General features: G+C 48.8%; 1 protein-coding gene across 2 annotated transcripts in view; it reads right to left on the minus strand.

The window, feature by feature from the left end:
* TANC1 (tetratricopeptide repeat, ankyrin repeat and coiled-coil containing 1) overlaps positions 1-19,192 on the minus strand; it is a 773,242-nt gene that overhangs the window by 91,979 nt on the left and 662,071 nt on the right. For both annotated transcript variants that reach the window (XM_086956663.1, XM_086956662.1), the window contains exon 19: positions 12,925-13,058. In XM_086956663.1, the coding sequence (XP_086812789.1) occupies positions 12,925-13,058 (134 nt within the window). The remainder of the gene's footprint in view (positions 1-12,924; positions 13,059-19,192) is intronic.

Here is a 19,192-nt window from a genome sequence, read left to right on the forward strand (position 1 = left end):
TCCTTACTTGTTTTAATCATTGCTTCAAATCATCCCTCCTCCCTTCCTTTCCCCCCTATGCTCCCTCCGTCCCTCCGATTCCTTTTGTCTCATGAAATTTCCCTGTTTCTCTTCCCTCCATCCTTCCTGCTTTTCTCTGTTCCTCTTTTCCTTGCTTGATTTGTTTCTAATTCTTTTCACATTGACGGCTCGCTCTATACCATTCAATCTCTGGCGTTGCTCCTCTCTGTCTGTGTAAGCTCGAGGAACCATGGAAAAGTTCAATATTAATTCAGTCAATAGTCTCTAGAAAAACGTTTCTAGTAGAAATTACTGTTTTAATCGTATGTACGAATTTTTTATCACCAGGCATGCTTTACTTTTAATTACTAAATTGGTAATTTAATTGGTATCACTTCTCAGGAATGCAAAGAGATGGGGCTGCGCCAGCTCCTCTAAACGTGCAGCTAACACAGTCAGAAACATGGCTGCATTTCATAGTCAGGCAGATGTTGTGCTTCTTAGCATCTTACATGCCTATCAAAGTTCTGAGCTGAGATTTCCATGAAAGTCTTATAGTCTGAATTCAGCACCTGAGCATAATAGGGCGGAATGTATGAAGCTCTGTGGTTATACTGAATAAGCAGCTACCTATGTTATGCCATCTATTAATGTAATAACTGCACTTTCACAATTGCTTTATTAACCTTCCTGCTTTCTCAAATTTGCTTGAAAATGCTCGATTTTTCTCAAAATTTTCTTGGGGGGGGGGGTTACCACCCCAAACCCCCCTTTTGAGGTTCGGGCTCGCTCGCTGCGCTCACTCGCTACAGTGCTGTATCACAATCACTTTCCGCCCCATTACTTTCAAATCTCACCCACCGCCCCAGGGCTGTACCCACCCCAGGACAGGGGCCCATTGGTCCCTGCCACTTGCCCTACCTGTAACGCCCCTAAGTTTAGTATTTAGGGGCACCCTGAACCTTCCTTCCTCAGATCTCGATTGCAACAAGAAGAAGAACAAGAAGACCTGCTGTGCAGCTGCTAGCAAAAGGACGTCGCCCACTGACTTGGCCCCAGTACCCTACAGGCCTGTTGATCCTTGAACCTGCTCCTGCGAAACTCCGGCGTCTCCTGCGGACAGCAACCTCGAAAACTCCGGAGGACCTGCCTGCCTTGAACCTTCGAAAAGACTGGGAATCCCACGAGCAGTGGTTCCGATCAAACAGCAATACCCCTGGTGCCAGCCAGGAACCGCAAATTCAGCCCACTCTGCATCTGCCGAGCCCGTCCTGTGCCTGAGTGAACCAAGACCACGAGGACGTCCCCACCGGCCACTGGGACCCGAACTCCAGTGCCCAAAGACCCTCCTCGACGAACCAGACTACACCTGCAGCCTCAGAACAAGGGACCAGCTGAGGGAAAGATTTCCTGCTGCCAAAAGACACCCCTACACCCGGTGCTCTACGGCCCCCTGTGCCTTCCTTTGGGGTACCTACCGCTTCTCCAAGGTCACAACTTACCTCTTAAAGTGGTGGTCGCACCTGAAGAATCTCTGAGCCTGAAGCACAAGTTACTTACCTTCGGTAACAATATATCTGTAAGAAACAGTAGGTAATGTTAGATTCCTTACCTTAGACTATCCCCAGGCGTCAGACTGGATCCGGAATGTTTTGCGTAGCAGTAACCCTGCGCGTCGGTAGGCGTTGTCTGCATCTCCACGTCCGCCCTCGCGCGCTGACGTCAGTTCTTATACACAGCTTTTCCGCGCCAGAAATGCAGAGCCATGATAAAAACCGACATTGGTGCCATGAAACTAGGGCCCTCAAAGGGAGAACCTTAACCCTAGATATCGGTTCGCAGAACGGGCAGGATGGGTGGGCCGGTAAGGAATCTAACACTAACTACTGTTTCTTACAGATATATCGTTACCGAAGGTAAGTAACTTGTGCATCTGAAAGAAACAGGTTAGTGTTACATTCCTTACCTTAGAATAGATACCCCAGCAATACCAACCCCGATGGTGGGTCTGCGAACCAATGATCACACCAGAAAGTCCTGGAGAACAGAACGGCCGAAAAAGCCATCTCTCCGGACTTGGCTGTCCAGGCAGTAGTGTCTAGCGAACGTGTGCAGCGAGGCCCACGTAGCTGCATGACAGATGTCCTGCAAGGGGACTCCCCGACCCAGGGTAGTAGCAGCCGCCAGGGCCGAGTGGAATTGGCCCTCAGCCCAACAGGAGGCTCCTTTTTAACCAAAGAGTAGCATACCTTGATGCACAACTCGACACACCGAGAGATGTTCCGTTTGTGCACCGCCCGTCCCTTCTTAGCACCCACGTAGCCAACAAAGAGCTGGTCGTCCACCTGGAACTGGCGTGTGCGGTCCAGATAGAATGAGAGCGAACGTTTTGGGTCCAGACGGTGGAGCCTCTCTTCCTCTTTGGAGGGATGCGGAGGCGGAAAGAAGGTGGGCAAGGTGATGGACTGACCGATGTGGAAGGCTGTGACTTCCTTGGGCATGAAAGAGGGACGCGTTCTCAAGACAACTTTGTCCGGATGGACAGAAAGGAAAGGAGGTTTGGAAGAAAGAGCCTGGAGCTCACTCACTCTCCTGGAGAGGTGATGGCAACCAGGAAGGCAACCTTAAGAGTGATGGCAATTATGAAGTGGCTTGAAAGGAACACACATCAAATAAGTGAGAACAAGGTTCAAGTCCCACTGAGGCATCACGAAAGGAACAGGAGGTAACATGTGAGTGATGCCCTTCAAGAATATATTTACAACAGGGGTCTTGAAAAGAGAAGGCTGATCAGGGAGCCTTAAAAAGGCTGAAATGGCAGAGAGGTAGCCCTTGATAGTGCCCAGAGCAGAGCCCTGCTGGGCAAGAGAAAGAAGAAAGAGGAGAACCTCTGAAAGGGGGGCAGAAAGGGGTTCCACAGCCTTTGCTGTGCACCATGCCACAACTTTGTTCCACCTGCAGGCGTATACCGATTTTGTGGAGGGACGCAGACCTCAGGAGGCAAGTCAAATGGCCTCAACTGTCCCTGCTCAATCTCCACGCATGGAAGTGGAGATTGGACAGGTTCGGGCGGAGGACCGTCCACTGCTGCTGTGACAGAAGGTCCTCCTGAAGAGGCAGACGAATCAGGGGATCGACTGACATGCTGAGTAGCTCGGGATACCAGTTTCCTCGTGCCCAGTCCGGGGCCACAAGGATGACTTGGGCCCGGTAGTGCCTGATCTTCTTCAGCACTCTGGGCAGAAGTTGTATAGGCAGAAAGGCGTACAATAGATCGCAGCTCCACTCGTGACAAAAAGCGTCTCCGAGCGAGGGCCGCCTTGGAAATTCCAACGCGCAGAACAGACATTGCGCGTTCACTTCTGTGGCGAATAGATCTAACCAAGGCTCTCCTCACTGCTGAAAGAGACCTTGCGCCACGTCAGAGTTCAGATGCCATTGGTGATCCATCATGCACCAACCACTGAGTCCGTCCGCCCTGGTGTTCAGGGAACCTGCCAGGTATTGAACCATCAGGGTCACGCCCTGATGTTCCAGCCATTGCCAGAGGCACAGAGCCTACTGACACAGGGTCCACGACCCCACCCCGCCCTGTTTGTTGGAGTACCACATGGCGGTGGTGTTGTCCGTGAACACCTGCACTACACTCCCCCGGACAGAGGGAAGGAATGCTTTCAGTGCCAGCTGGATCGCCCGCAGCTCCAGAAGGTTGATGTGGAGCTGGGACTCAGCCAGAGACCAGAGGCCCCTGATCTCCACCTCTCCGATGTGGCCCCCCCCCCCCAGCCCCAGAGGGACGCATCCGTCACGACTACGTGCTCCGGTTGGGGTAGGGAGAGGTATCTGCCGCTGACCCAATTGCGGTCCGTGAGCCACCACTGCAATTGTCTTGCAGTGCCCTCCGAGATCAGGACGTGGTCGGACAGGTTGCCTTGATTCTGGACCCACTGAAACTTCAGGTCCCACTGCAGAACCCGCATCCGCCACCGGGCGTGATGCACCAGAAGGATGCAGGAGGCCACCAGCCCCAGAAGCCGCAGCATTAACCTGACCGAGACTCGGAATAAAGGCTGAAAGATCGGAATAAGAGCCTGAATATCCGGAACCCACTGTTCGGGAGGATAAACCCGAAACTGCGCCGAGCCCAGAACCGCTCCGATGAAGAGGAGCTTCTGAGAGGGACACAGGTGTGACTTCAGCACACTGATGGAGAACCCCAGCAGGTGTAGGAGGTCGGCCGTAGTCTGAAGGTGGCTGACGACTGTATGGGGCAGCCCGCCTTCAACAACCAGTCGTCGAGATAGGGGAAGACTGGCACCCCCAATCTGCGCAGATGAGCTGCGACCACCGCCATCACTTTTGTGAACACCCGAGTGGCGCTGGTAAGGCCAAAGGGCAGCACGGTAAACTAAAAGTGCTTGTGGGCTACTGTGAACCGGAGGTAGCGCCGGTGGGCCAGCAGGACGGGGATGTGAAAATAAGTGTCCTGCAAGTCCAACGCCCGCATCCAGTCTCCAGGGTCTAGGGCAGCTAAACCTGAGACAAAGTCAGCATCTTGAACTTCTCCTTCCGGAGGAAGCCGTTGACGTTCTGCAGGTCCAAGATAGGACGTAGGCCCCCTCTGTCCTTCTTGGGAACCAGAAAGTAGCAGGAGTAACAACCACACCCTACTTCTGGCCCAGGAACGCGCTCGATGGCCCCCTTGGCCAAGAGGGCCGTAACTTCCTCTTGCAGAAGTTGCAAGTGATCCTCCCGACACGCGGTGGTATTGCGGTGGCATGGCTGGAGGGGTCGCTTCGAAGGGGAGGGAGTAGCCCCTTCGGACGATTTGCAGCACCCACCTGTCCGATGTGATGGTGCGCCAGTGGAGGAGGTGATGGCGAACCCTGCCCCCCACTGGCGTCGAATGGGCCTGAAAGCTCGGACTAGGAAGGCTTTGAGGCGGATGCTGCAGGGTGGATGTGGACTGGCCTCGCCGCTGTCCCCTGGCACCGCCACGGCGGTTACATCACGCTGGATGTTAGTCTGCGGCCCGTGGCTGGCAGGACATAAGGGTCGCCCCTTCCTTGGCCAAGAGAGGAGCGAAAGGCAGAAGTTTGCTGGCGCTGGCCCGACAGGCCCAAGGACTTGGCCGTAGCCCTGGAGTCCTTGAAACGCTCAAGCGCACTGTCTGCCTTGTCGCCAAAGAGGTGACGGCCATCAAACGGCATGTCCATGAGGGAATTCTGGACATCAGCCGAAAAGTTGGCGGACCTCAACCAGGCGTGGCGGCGAACCGCCACCGTCGTGGAAATCGCCCTGCCCAGCGAGTCCGTGGTAGCCAGCCCACATCGGATAGAATACTGTGCTGCATCTCGTCCTTCCTCAAGGGCTTGAGCAAGTTTGACCCAGGCCTCCTCCGGGCAACCTGGCAGCACTTCCGCGACCGTGTCCCACAGAGAGTGGGTATAACGGCCCAAAAGGCAAGCGGTGTTGACTGACCGCAACCCCAAATTGAGTGAGGAGAACAGTTTCTTACCGAACTGCTCATACCTTTTGGATTCCTGATCAGGTGGAGCAGTCGGGAATGCGGTCTTGGAGTTAGAGGCCTGGATTACTAGGCTCTCGGGGTGGGGTTGGTGGAGAGGAAGCTAGGGTCGCCCGGGGCCGGGCAGTGGCGCCTGGCCACGTTCAGATCTACAGGGGGACCTGTAGCGAGCCTGGACCAAGTGCTCAACAAAACGTCAGTAAGGTTAGTCCTCACGGCCGCGACGGGGAGCTCAAGAGCCAAGGCCTTGGCCGCCCTCGTCGGCACCACGCTGTAAGCAGCCCCCTCCTCCGTAGCCACGGTAGGAGGGGAGACAAAGCCAGTGTCGGGCGAAGTGTCCAAACCACTGGCCTCCCCTAGATCCACTGCCCAGTCCTGAAACGACTGGCACTCTCATGCCAGAGGGTCCTCAGACCCCTCCCAGTTCCCCTCGCCTCCCACCTCCTGATAGTCAGGTTCAAAGGATGGGGCCGTCTCATAGAAAAATTGCTCTTCTCCCGGCGTCGAATGCGGCGTCAAGCGACGCCGGATCCGGACCGAGGGAGGGACCGGGGACGGCGTGGTCCTGGGACGGCGTGGACACCCTGGGGGTTCGGCGGAGGGGTCGTAAGGTCGACCAGCGGCGACCCGGATCCGGTGGGGCCCTGCGGCGTCGGGACCGGAGTCGTCGACGGCGCCGGGGCCGAAACACCCGGCCCGCTTGGGCTCCCAGTCGGGGCTGCGGGGCCCGAAGGCGCCACAGCGGTACCCGACAGAGGAGAGAGCGACCTCATGGCCATGAGGAAGGCATCAATCTCCTCCGGCGTCGCGTTCAGCCCAGGGACCGGCGGGTATGGAGCTGCGTGGTCGGTGTCGCCCGAACCCCAGGCCACATCGTGCGAGCGTCGGAAGAGCGATGTTGTCTCTTTGACTTCTTGTGCCTCTTACCTGAGGACTTAGAGCCAGACGAATGGTGTCGACTCGCCGAGCTTCGATGACTGTGGCCCCTTGAACGGTCCTTCGACCTCCTCCTCCTCGAACTGGACCGTGAACGGCGCGGGCCGACTGCCGGAGCTCGAGGTGCTTACGGGACCGCTCCCGCCTAGCCTTCGACGTCAAGGCCCGGCAGTCGGGGCACGACTTGTCATCATGGTCGGCCCCAAGGCAATACAGGCACCGGCGGTGGGGGTCGGTAACCGGCATCAGTCGGTTGCAATCGGCACAGGGCTTGAACCCGGGCATGCCTACCGGCACCGATAGTCTTTAGGACTTGAAACAGGATCAAAAAGATCGAAAAGGTTAGTCAAAAAGTGACTAAGGAGTACTGCTTTTTCTGGATCTGCGCTTGCTGGCGTGGAAAAAAGAACGACGGACGTCAGCGCGCGAGGGCGGCGTCTAAGTACGCCGACGACATCATCCCGGCGCCCACGACGCCGGACGCGGAGCCGCAGACGACGCCTACCGACGCGCAGGGGTACTGCTATGCAAAACTTTCCGGATCCAGTCTGGCGCCTGGGGATACTCTAAGGTAAGGAATCTAACACTAACCTGTTTCTTTCAGATTCCTCTGTTCACTTTTTAACGTTCCCATTGGATAACATTGAGCGCCCGACGGCTCAAAAGCACCCTGCACCCAGCCGCCCGAGTGCCGCTGGAAGTGCAACTACTACCCTACTCTACTTCCCCACTTGCCCTGAGTAAGTGACCAGGAGCTCAGCTCCCACAGCCGCGTGGCCTGCTTGCTTGCAGCCACCAACCAAAGGCCCCATACCCTCCATTGGATTGCATTGGGTCTACTCTCTCTGCACCTGGCTGCCCCTGTGCAGCTGAGGGTGTAACTACTGTACCTTTCCGACCCTGGGAGACCCCTGAGTCTATGCCCAGAACCTTAACTCCACCAGTCGAGTAATTACCTAAAAGCTGATAACTCATTTTCTTTCGATAGGTTTACATTAAATGGTTTCACTTGAAATTTCATTTAAGTGCGGAGTTTTGAAACTTTAAAATATTCATCTAAAATCAACCGAATAACGAATTCCAAATTACTCACCTGTGATCAGGAGAGAAGCCAGTACTGTACCTTTTAGCCCAGTACTGAACCACAAAAGTAATCCTAACTGTACTTAACACTTACCTGAATTTTCTTCCATAGGAAACCATTGACTGTTTTTCTGTGAAATTTCTTCTGTCGATTTTTGCAAACTACAAATATTCTTTAAAAATCATACGAAATACCAAAACGTAATTACTTACCTGCCTTATGTAGAGGTCCCAGTGCTGAACTTAGGAGTCCAGTACTGGATTACCAAAGTAATGGGAACCTACTTTACCTGTAACTTGGATTTCCTTCCATAGGATAACATTGCTTGGTTTCCACTGAAAAGTTTTTAAGTGTCAACTTTGAAAATACATTTATATTCTTTAAAAATCACAACTGTAACCAAAACGCTTTTTACTTAACTGTTTACAGCTTATGTCCCGGGAATGAATCCAGGATCCAGTCCTGTGGTTAGAAAAGCAATCTATAAAGTTATCTATTGCATTTATGTAGAAAAAATTATTGATCTCAATGTTAAATTGTGTTTGAAATTGTGTTACCTATTGCAACCACTGTAGCTATTGTACTTACAAAGTCTATTACCTTTTTACAAAGTGATTACCTAAAGTCACTCATATTGAGAAAAGTATATTTTGATGATTGTTGGTTTTAAAAATAAAATAACTATATCTTTTGATATAAAACAATTGGCCTAGAGTTCAGTTCTTGAGTGTGTGAGACCATTTGCTGACTGAGTGTGTCCAACAAATGCTTTACACTGTCCTCTAATACTGTCTTACTGCTCGACCAAGCTACCACTTTGGAGAGTAAGGTTATATCTAACTTTAACCTCTGCCATGCCTCTGAAGACTGAGGACTCTATAAACACTGTACCTTACTTTGGTCCAGTATATATAGAACCACTTTCTTACAATGAATCATTGTAAAGAAGTGTGACACTTGGGAGTTTACCTGCTCCCTGGGTTTGGTGACGACGGTTTGGTTTGCGGGAGTGACTGTGTAACCGGGAAGGGTGGCCCCCGCCCCCTGTGACCCGGAGTGAGCCCGTAATTTGTGACCCCCCCCTCTTCTTTCCACAGGTATCCGAGGCCCCGACATGGAACCGATTCGAGGAGAAGTATAGCTGCGACGAGGAGGATATGGAACACGAACCCTTTAACTGGCCAGGAGGGAGTAACGAGGAGGAGGAGACCGCACTCGCCATAAAGGACGCCCATCTGCAGGACCAGGTGTGTCTTTACACCGGAGGAGCGGTCAGAGAGGATTGGAGTGGAGGAGAGGCGTGGAGCAGAGGAGGAGCGTGGAGCAGAGGAGAAGCGTGTAGCAGAGGAGAGGACGGCGGCGTGTCCAGGAACAAGAGTGTGGAAGTCGGGGAGAAGACGGAGCGAGTCGAGGGGAAAGCAACATCGGAGGCGAGAGCAGGAGCGGAGGCTGGAGTACCATCGGACGGGGGAGCAGCTGCGGAGAAAGGTGTAACAACGGGTGTGAGACTTACAGTGGCAGAAGAGGAGAAGTCGGGAGAATCACCTTCTGAGGGGAAGACGCCGGGAAGCAGACGCATCGGGTTCCTACGGAGACCAGCTGGATCTACAGAGCCAGGAGGCCAACGGACCCACGCATCGCCCAGCCATACCCTGGAGGGGCGTGGGTTACAGAGGTGCGTGAACGGGTAGCAGGGTGGGTGCGGTACAAGAGAAGGGGAGTCCCCTAACCCTAGAGTAAACCCCTGGTACACGACCCTCACTGTCCTAGTACCCTCCCGAACACTGTGTGAACCCTCACCCCCTGACCTAACACTTACTGTGGTTTCGTCACCTGTACTGATACTCCCTCTGTTTTGTCATCCCCTTCGGTGGAGCCTGGGCCAAGACGGATACCGAAGAGAGAGGAAGGCGGAGCCCGACCCGGCGTAGAGAGGAGGGAGTGATAAGCAAGAGTCGGCGTGAAAGAAGCCGGTCACCTCGACGACTCCATATCAGGAAAACTTGTACTGACAGATTGTTCAGCTCAATAAAACCCAGTTTGAATCCTACTAAGACTCGCCTCCTGCCATTTCCCATCCAGACGGTGACAGTGGAGGAGAATGCGGGCACACCCTCCGTCTGCTTAACGAAGATGGAAGAAATCCTGCAGAGACTGGCGAAGGGACAGGAACGGCTGGAATGGGTGATGGAGAAACAGATTCAGTCGGCAGATGCCGATAGGGAGATCATGAAGGCAGCTGTAACTGCACATGCCCTGGATCCGGTTATAGCTACCGTAGCCCCGACGTCGGGAGCAGTGCCCCAGAGCATTGGCCGGGTCTCCCTTCAAAAATATATCCCAGGGGAGGACCCCGACTCTTTCCTCCTAAATGTTGAAAGAGCTGCAAGGGCGTGTGGGTGGCCTGTGGCCAAGTGGCCCTTCTTTCTGGCCCCCTTGTTGGTAGGGGAAGCCCAGGCAGCATACCAGGTGGCTAATCCAACTGGGGACACCGCCTATGCCGATATCAAACGTATTATACTTGATCATCTGGGACTAGATACAGAGGCGTATCAGATCCGGTTTAGGAAGGAGAGGGGTGTCCCCGGAGAAACACCCAAAACCTTGTTCGTCCGTCTGAAGATGGCGGCCGACAAGTAATGTAATGATGATACTTGTAAAGCACACTGTTACCCCATCTTGGGGTGTCCTGGTGCTGAAGACCGCTGGGGAACCCGTCCTGGCTTTCCCTGTGAGATGGTCCCTTCTGGGTATCTCCAAGGTGAAACCAGGCATCCCCGGCGTCTGTGGGGGGCCGTTGTAGAGATGAGGCAAGCTTAATGCCCAGAGTTGCCGAGTGTGATCCCTGGTTAGAGTAGGCACCGAGGTGAGAATTATCGAGTCCGTTGACCCCTTCTGTTTGCTCTAAGGAAGAGATAATGGACAGGGTGTATTTAGAGCAGTTCTTGGAGGCCCTTCCCTACGCCACGCAGAGGTGGCTAAGACAACACCATAACCTCACTACCGCCCAAGCCGTGGAGATGGCCACCACCTTTACGAGGGCACAACCAAGACCCTCCTCGGGATGGGAGCCTGAGAAACCAAAAACCATTGAGAAAACGGAGAAGAAACCAGTAAGATTTCCAGAGACAGCAAAACCCAAACCACTGATGCACAGCGGCCCCCAGTGCTTTGACTGTGGTGCTTGGGGACACATCGCCAGGATATGTCCCAGGAGGAAAACAAGCGAAGAACCAATGGAGGTTGGATACCTCCCTCGAACCGTGCTGTACTCGGCGGAGATGGGACACGCCTTCAGAGTGAGTGTGAGGGTAAATGGGACCCCCATACAAGCATTGTTAGATTCAGGTTGCCGCCAGTCGGTGGTGCAGACCCAACATGTGAAAGCCACTGTAAGTCTCACACCCGTTGTTACACCTTTCTCCGCAGCTGCTCCCCGTCTGATGGTACTCCAGCCTCCGCTCCTGCTCTCGCCTCCGATGTTGCTTTCCCCTCGACTCGCTCCGTCTTCTCCCCGACTTCCACACTCTTGTTCCTGGACACGCCGCCGTCCTCTCCTCTGCTACACGCTTCTCCTCTGCTCCACGCTCCTCCTCTGCTCCACACCTCTCCTCCACTCCAATCCTCTCTGACCGCTCCTCCGGTGTAAAGACACACCTGGTCCTGCAGATGGGCGTCCTTTATGGCGAGTGCTGTCTCCTCCTCCTCGTTACTCTCTCCTGGCTAGTTAAAGGGTCCGTGTTCCATATCCTCCTCGTCGCAGCTATACTTCTCCTCGAATCGGTTCCATGTCGGGGCCTCGGGTACCTGTAGAAACAAGAGGGGGGGGGTGTCACAAATTACGGGCTCACTCCGGGTCACAGGGGGCGGGGCCACCCTTCCCGGTTACAGACAATGAAGAGAAATGTTGCAACTAGAGTTTTGTTGAATTAGAATATCGTGTGTTCCTTAGACTAGAGAAAGCAGATCTTGGAGATGCTTGCTGACTTCGAACTGAGGAGACCCTGGTAGCCTCTGATAATCTTCACTGCCTGAGTGCTAAGACGTCATGTGTATGCATTCGTATTTTTTCACCAGAAACCTTCCTGTTGGTTTTCTGAAGCTGAGACCTCACCTGTGTTGCATAACATGATTGCCATTCTCGCCCAAACCTTTAGTTAAAATTCGGATTTTTTTTTCCTATATGGAACACACTTGCTGCATATTCTGCATTCTGTCTGTAATTCTTTTCAAAGTGCCAATTTACCTAATTTTGAAATGTCGACTTTTAGATTAATTTAATCTGTAATGATGATGACTAAAATGTAAATACTTAATAAATTATTGATTTGGTTTGAACTCATTTGTTCATAAATCCCCTTTAAATTCACTTCAAATGTCCTTGTTGTTTACAGTGAAGTCCCAATTAGTCAATGTTTATGGAAAGTAATGTAGATGATAGCTCCTTATTCACTCTCCTTGGTCCATACGACCTATGGCGTAGGTTTTTGATGATTATACCTGATGTTTGACATACAAGACTACCCGCTCCAGGACCCTAATCTCCAGTCTTTTGGGAGTTAATCTGTCCCTGCAGAAGCTCTCAAAGACAACATTTCTCATTGTGAAGAGAATTGAGAATATAACTGGTTTAACCTTCCCAATCACTCTCACAATCCTTCTATTGTGTCTATTATATTTACGATACAAAATAAAATATTGTAATATGTTTAATCACTTGGGTAAGGTGGTGAGGGACGAAGTATATCCACTCTTTTGTCTGGGTGTCTCTAGGTTCAAAAGAGAACTATCTTCTCTTCCCTGTGATTCCAGTTAACATACAGTGAATTACAAGCATAACCATGAGCTTGTTTTCTTACATCGTTTCTTTGGATTCTCACTCCACTTAGAATCACCATCCACATGACATTCTCCACTAAGCCAGAGTGGCAACAGTTTGTGTGACTCTCCTGGAGGCATTAACGTTCATATCCCTGGCCGGTGAGAAGTGAGCTCACTTCACTCCTGGTGAGTTAAGAACCTCTAGCAGGAATGGTGGATGAGAGTCCTTCTTTTCACACCAAATCAAAACAATCATCTAAACTAGAGCTCAGAGACTGACCCATGAACATCAGAAATTTCCCAAAATCATGGGAGAGGTTGTAATCCTTAACACATGTGCAGGAACAAAAATGCATGGTATCACTGAAGGGCTAACATCCATAACTTATCACTAAAGTGGTGTCAGCACTGCCAGATGAGGAGCAGTAGCAGTTGCATCTCAGTTTTGGAAGGTGTAAACTTTTCAACTATTATTTAAGAGTAAAGAAACACAAAGACAGTATGGAACATGACGATTCTTTTCATACAGATCTAAGATTTCTCATCGTTTCATTACCTGCCAGTGTCCCTGTCTCACTGCACAGAAAAGTGGAGTAATTCCTCGTTTATTTGTTCGTGACACAACAGCTCCATGTTCGAGAAGTAACTCGCACACTTCCAGCTTGCCTCTTCCAGCTGAAGCGGTAAGAGCTAAATCAAACCAAAGATAGAACATTTTAATTTTCAGACAAAATGTTAACATGTGATTAGGCAACAAAATATTCTCATCATAGCAAAACGTCAAGTTATATAAACAAGCAGTTTTATTTACTTACAGTGGGTTTTGTATAGAGCAGAAGAGGCTCCAAGGGGTGTAAGCACTGACCAAGGTAACACAATACACAGGACAACAGAAAATAAAAGGTATTATATACAAAGGAGGGTCACTGGATAGACATTCAAAATATAAGGCTATCTAGAGTAACATATATAAAAAGTGGAGAATATAATTCAACCCTAGGGCTTTCAATGCACGAGAGCAGCTGGGGTAAAGATTGAAGAGAGGACAAAGGGTGAGGGGGCAGATTATATTCACTTAGGCAGATTCATCAATAGAAGGGTGAAAGCACAGAGACCAGTAACAATCCAATCTGTATTAGTACAATTTCTATATGAGGGGGGAGGGGCAGTCACACACATCTGTGGAACTATGAGTAACTGGCTGCAGTTTGAAGCTAATTAGGCCTTCTTGGAGGAATTGTTCAAGAGTAGATTTGTAATCTCTGCCCTAGAGACCTCAAGAGAGGGTGTTGTTCAGATACATGGCTTAATGGAATTCCACAGATTTTTCTCTGGCAGAAGGGGAGTTCTAGTAATAGGGTATAAGTACTGATAAGCAGTTGCTGACCTTTAGAGCTGACCAGTCTCAGAGAGATAGATCTGTAACTTCACGTGCAGGGCTTTGTGGATAATATTTCCCAGTTTCAGACTATTTCTTGCTTCAACAAGGAGTCAATAGTGGGATCCAAGATTGGCGTAATGTGTTCATACTTCCTTGAGCCCAAAGGTAATCTTAGTGCAGAGTGGAGAGCTGCTTTCAAAGATTCCAGGACAAGTTTGGAGAGCCTCGTTAGTAGGGCATTGCCATAGCCTTGTTTTGAAAGAACCAATGATTGAACTAAGTGTGAAATCTTCAGGAGGGAGTAGATGTTTCACTCTTAAGTACTTCATTTCAGGTTGCTCACTTTTAGCTAGATAAAGTATGCGGTTTGAAGGTTCAGGTTCTTGTAAAATCAGATGCCAAGTGATCTAGTGGTGTACTAGCAACTGGGCATGTTGGTGGATTTTAGCCATGATTGACTTGGCGTAGGACTGTTGGGGGTGGGGAGAGATTATTAAGAATTCAGTCTTCAGGGTGTTCAGCTTAAGGTGGTGATGGGACATCTAGGATTGGATATTTTTTACAGTGAGTGATTAAAAGACTTTGAGTGAAGTGTCTTTCATGGAAAGACCAGAGTCACCAGCGTAGTGATATGAGAAGCTGGAGCAGGGAAGAATACTTTTACAACATGCGTAGCAGACAATTCTCCTTTCCATCCTGGGTACGGAGGGGACAAATCAATGCAAATGAAATATATACTCTTCTCTGCCAAATTTGGCATCATTACCAATATCTGACAGTAATACATCAGGAACACATCTATGTTCGATGAGGTCTGCTTGGATTTTGAAACCTATTTCTACCCCCATTTAACACAAGATTTCTATACATGCTGCACATTAATATTAGCCAAAGGATTAATATGCCTAATAGTTCTGGGTACATTTTTTACTTGTAAAGTAATTTAGAGGGCAGAAAAGGGTCCACTGCTAAAACGTTGCGTATGTCACATCTGCTCTACTCTTAGTTTGCCCACCTTTTGTAGAGCTTAAGAGCAACAGTTTCCTGAACAATGTGGTACTGCAGACACTGCTGTAGGGAAATCTTTGCTCCACACCTCACACTTATAAGAAAGGCTTCAGAGTGGCTGCACTACTGAGGGTGGCCCACCAATACCAATATGCTAGTTTCTGTTCTGCCCGGGATTGCCAAGTCTACCATGGAAATCTCAGACAAAATCTACAAATGTTTTACAGGCAGCCGCAGAACACGACCTGAGCTTTGGTGACTTTAGTTATGTTATTTCTGAAAAAAGATCCCCATTTTTCTGTCTATGGAAAAAATTTCAATGGCACATTGAAAGGTCTATCATGCCCTCAAGTTGGACTTCCTGTCACTGACTTTTTGTCTCCCAAATCAGCTCCTGCCAAGGTGTGACTGACATGGGGCGATTTGAGCCCCATGGCATTCCCGCTTTCAAGACTGACAATCGGGCACAGACTTCTTTACATCTGGCGGCCGCTATAATGCTATGGTGGTCCTGTATCACCATTCACAGCCCTATTGCGGCGGGCCTGAGAAACGTAAAATAAAGCTCTAATGTTCCACACTGCGACAGATTTCCTGCCCCGTTTTGAATTAAAACCCCAAATTTGTTCTAAAGCATGTTTCTCAAGCTATCAACAAAACTGTGAGAACAAAGGCAAGATGGACAAACAAAATACTCTAGTCAAGTATAAACTGTATTTGGTTATCAGTTAAAAACAACCATAAAAGTACAAGTAAATCATCATATTTCTAAAAGTTTACCTTAAAAAGCATAATTCAAAACATAGAGTTAAAAGAAAGTATGAAAGTCTTTATTTCATTCATTTAGACAATCGTTCTTTGCAATTCTAAAAAGGCAGGGCGACATTTATTACATTCCATATTCTTCAGTAAAGGCACAATCCATCTCCTCCTGGGGTTTGTGTAAAATCTACAGAAAAAAAGTATGTGAATGTCTGACTGCTCGGACAAATCATCGCATGGGCACGTAGTAAGTTGTTTCGACCAAGTATTCATAACAGGGAAGCTAAGGGATCTAAACAGCAAATTTAATCTGAAGCGCGTCAATATAATCTGAAGCGCGTCAAAATACTCAAAAATTAACTAAAGCTTTTTACAAACATAGCTGGAAGTAAGTCAAGGCCAACTGAGTCTTTTGTTCTCCGCTAGTTTGTAAATTATACATTAAATTGGGTACTAGTAACACCTACTGTTTAAAGCACTTAGAAAAAGCAAAATAATATGCACACTAAAAGTTATTTAAATGTACTTTTGCGGAAGCGGAACCCCCCAAAAAATCACGCCGGGGATGCATTTGTCAAGTCAATTAATAACACCCATCTATCTTTAATTGCTATTATTCTGTTTATACAGGAACTTTGGATTGGTCTGGTACATCACTGGCATTTTAAGCAAATACAGTTCCATAAGGACATACGAAAGTCAAATATTCTCCTGCACATGTGCACAAAGACCCTTTTTGACTGCGCATTGCTCTTTGACAGTCACAAATATTTTTGTTTTGTATTTGGGCTTTATAAATTTTGGTTACTATACAATAAAGATGGCTCACATTATGCAGTTATGAAAGATTTAGATAGACGATGCTCCAAATAAACTAATTGCAGAAAGTTCCCAGAGTAGATTGTTGGAAGGGGAATAGAAACCTTATATACAAAAGGAGCTGAAAAACTGTCACTTTCTTGCATGCATGATGTTGGTACCTGGATGAAAAATATCTGTCAAGTTAAACGCTGCAAAAATGGAGATAGTATTCTTTGGCAATCAAGCCCCTATTTGGACTAACTCTTGGGGGCCAACAGAGTTTGGCACCTTATAAACTCCTATCAAATCAGCCAGAAACCTGCAAGTAGTTTCTGACGATCTGTAAAAATTTGGGAACCAAGTGAGACGAGTCACTGAGTCTTGTTTTAACATTCTTAGAATCCTCATGGAAATTTATCTTCCATTCACCTGGTCTCGAGAAAAATCGTAGTCTTGGCCTCAATCTGCTCCCAATTTGACTATTGTAATGGTTGTTATTTGGGAATTAACCAACTATACCTAAAGAGATTAGCGATAGTACAGAACGCAGAAACACACAACCTATTAAACATACTTTTTTTTACATTATGATTCCTCTCCTTCTATTAGAGATTTTTTCCAGCAACTCATCTTGGATACTGAAATCCATGTGCATCCTTCAAAGATTCAACAACAATGCCGCTATTACATTTCTGAAGTCTGCGGAGATACCACATTCTCATTATTAATAATCAAATTTAATGTGCCCCTCAGAAATTACAAGGTTTCAATGTTCAATATTAAAAAAATTAAACTGTCTTTAAGCATGATTTCTAAAGAAGTATATATAAAAAAGTCACATTTATATCGAGTAGTACTTTTGAGTGTGCTTGTTTTTTGTTTTTTATGGTGTTTTTAATATGTCTGAATCTTTCTAGGTATTGTAATTTTTTTAACTTTTATGGTTTCCTTTGTGTCACCGAATAAAGTTTCTTTGATTTGATATATAAAAAAGAAAAATGTGGCTAGTGTCTCTCTTTGTAATTATGCAAATGCGTTGAGACTAAAAGCAGAGAGGGATTACTGTCCACGTTTCTTAGGCAAAGCACTTTTGGGCAATGTGCAGCTGTTAAATCGAGAAAATGATGCATTAACTCTGTGGTACAAGGATTGTAAATGCATCCCATCTATCATGAAAGAACATCCACAGTTGACTCACAAAAGTGCCCTTTTCCATAGCAGAAAATGGCTAATGCAATTGTGAATCATCTGGACTCTCCTCGGATTTCTTATTTTGTTTAAATTTCTTTATTAGTTTAACATTTTTTCTATAGCACCACAATCAAATTATTTGTTTTCACATTTTCTATAAAAATGCGAACCGTAGTGGTTGCGATAACAAACGTGCTCAACGTCATGAAATACAATGAACAAAGTGAAGATGAAAAAAAAAGGGGGGGTGGCGGGGTTAGAGGGGGGGGGGGGCAATAAAAGATCGCATCACTAAATTTCCATTTCCAATGGTGTGAGAAAGTGATATCTTTCTTGCATGGTATGCCCCCACTTTTTGCTGAATTGCTGATGTGCTTTGACTGAGTGTGCCCTGGGCTCCTGCTAATCAGGTGCCCATGGACTGTGTTCCGTCCCTAAACCTGTGTTGAACTAAAACCCAATCGACATCTCTAGCCACATGTCAGTCCCTTGTAAAAGGTACCCTAGGTACCCAGGGCATTGTGACCAGAGAAGACCCCTATTGGCTGCAGCACTTATTGTGCCATCCTTAGGGGCATGACATGGCACACATCCCTGTGTGCCAATGCCCACAAACACAATGACCTGGCTTACATTAGCCACCCCTCTAGCTTGGTGCACTATGCCAGTGGTGAGGGCACAGATGCATGAGCTCTGTGCCCCTACAGTACTCAGGGCCATTCCTGGGCACTGTAAGTGCAGTGATGCCATTAAGAGTATATGGTGCTGGGAGGTTGTCATTACGAACTCCACAGCACCATGATGGCTACACTGAAGACTGAGAAGTTTGATATCAAACTTCTCAGCACATTAAACCCACACTGATGCCAGTGTGGGATTTAATGTAAAATGCACTACAGAGGGCATCTTAGAGATGCCCCTTGACACCTAACCTACAATCCACGTCTGGTGTGAGAGGCTGCCACACAGCAGACATGTTGCTGGACCCCTGAGTAGAGAGCCCTCCGCTCTCCTGGGCCTGCAACAATGCACATCCTGGGCGAGGTGCTAGGTCTCCTCCCCCATGATGGGCTGGGGAAGCTTCAAAGGCCTTTGTGAGCTTCTCCAGGCCACTTGCTGTACTCAGCAACTGGCCCCCACTGATTCTGACCCCCACTCTGGCGGAAAGACAGGCGGGAAACCTTAAGTGAGGAAAGGGGATGTGCCAGCCTCTGCCAACCCCACCCCTCTGGGCTCCGGCCACATTGAGGATGGGGAGCCCTGCCCAATCAGAGATAGGCTCCTGCCCCCTTCCCACAGGAGAGGCGCAGGATAGGGGTGTACTCATCCCAGGATAGGGACCCATTGGTCCCTGCCCTTACCCTACCTGTAACGCCCCTACATTTAGTATTTAGGGGTACCCTGAACCTTCCTTCAGCAGATCCCGATTTGAAATCAAGAAAGAAGAACAAGAAGAAGGACGACCTGCTGTGCAGATGCTAACAAGAGGACGACACCAACTGACTTGGCCCCAGCCCTACCGGCCTGTTGAGCCTTGAATCTGCTCCTGCTAAACCCCGGCGTCTACTTGTGACAGCAACCTTGAAAACTCCGGAGGACCTGCCTGCCTTGCTCAACTAAAAGACTGGGACACCCATGAGCAGTGGTTCTGCTCAAAAAGCAACACCCCTGGTGCCAGCCA

The sequence above is a fragment of the Lissotriton vulgaris genome, chromosome 2_1, assembly GCF_964263255.1.
Source record: "Lissotriton vulgaris chromosome 2_1, aLisVul1.2, whole genome shotgun sequence".
NCBI classification, from domain to species: Eukaryota; Metazoa; Chordata; class Amphibia; order Caudata; family Salamandridae; genus Lissotriton; species Lissotriton vulgaris.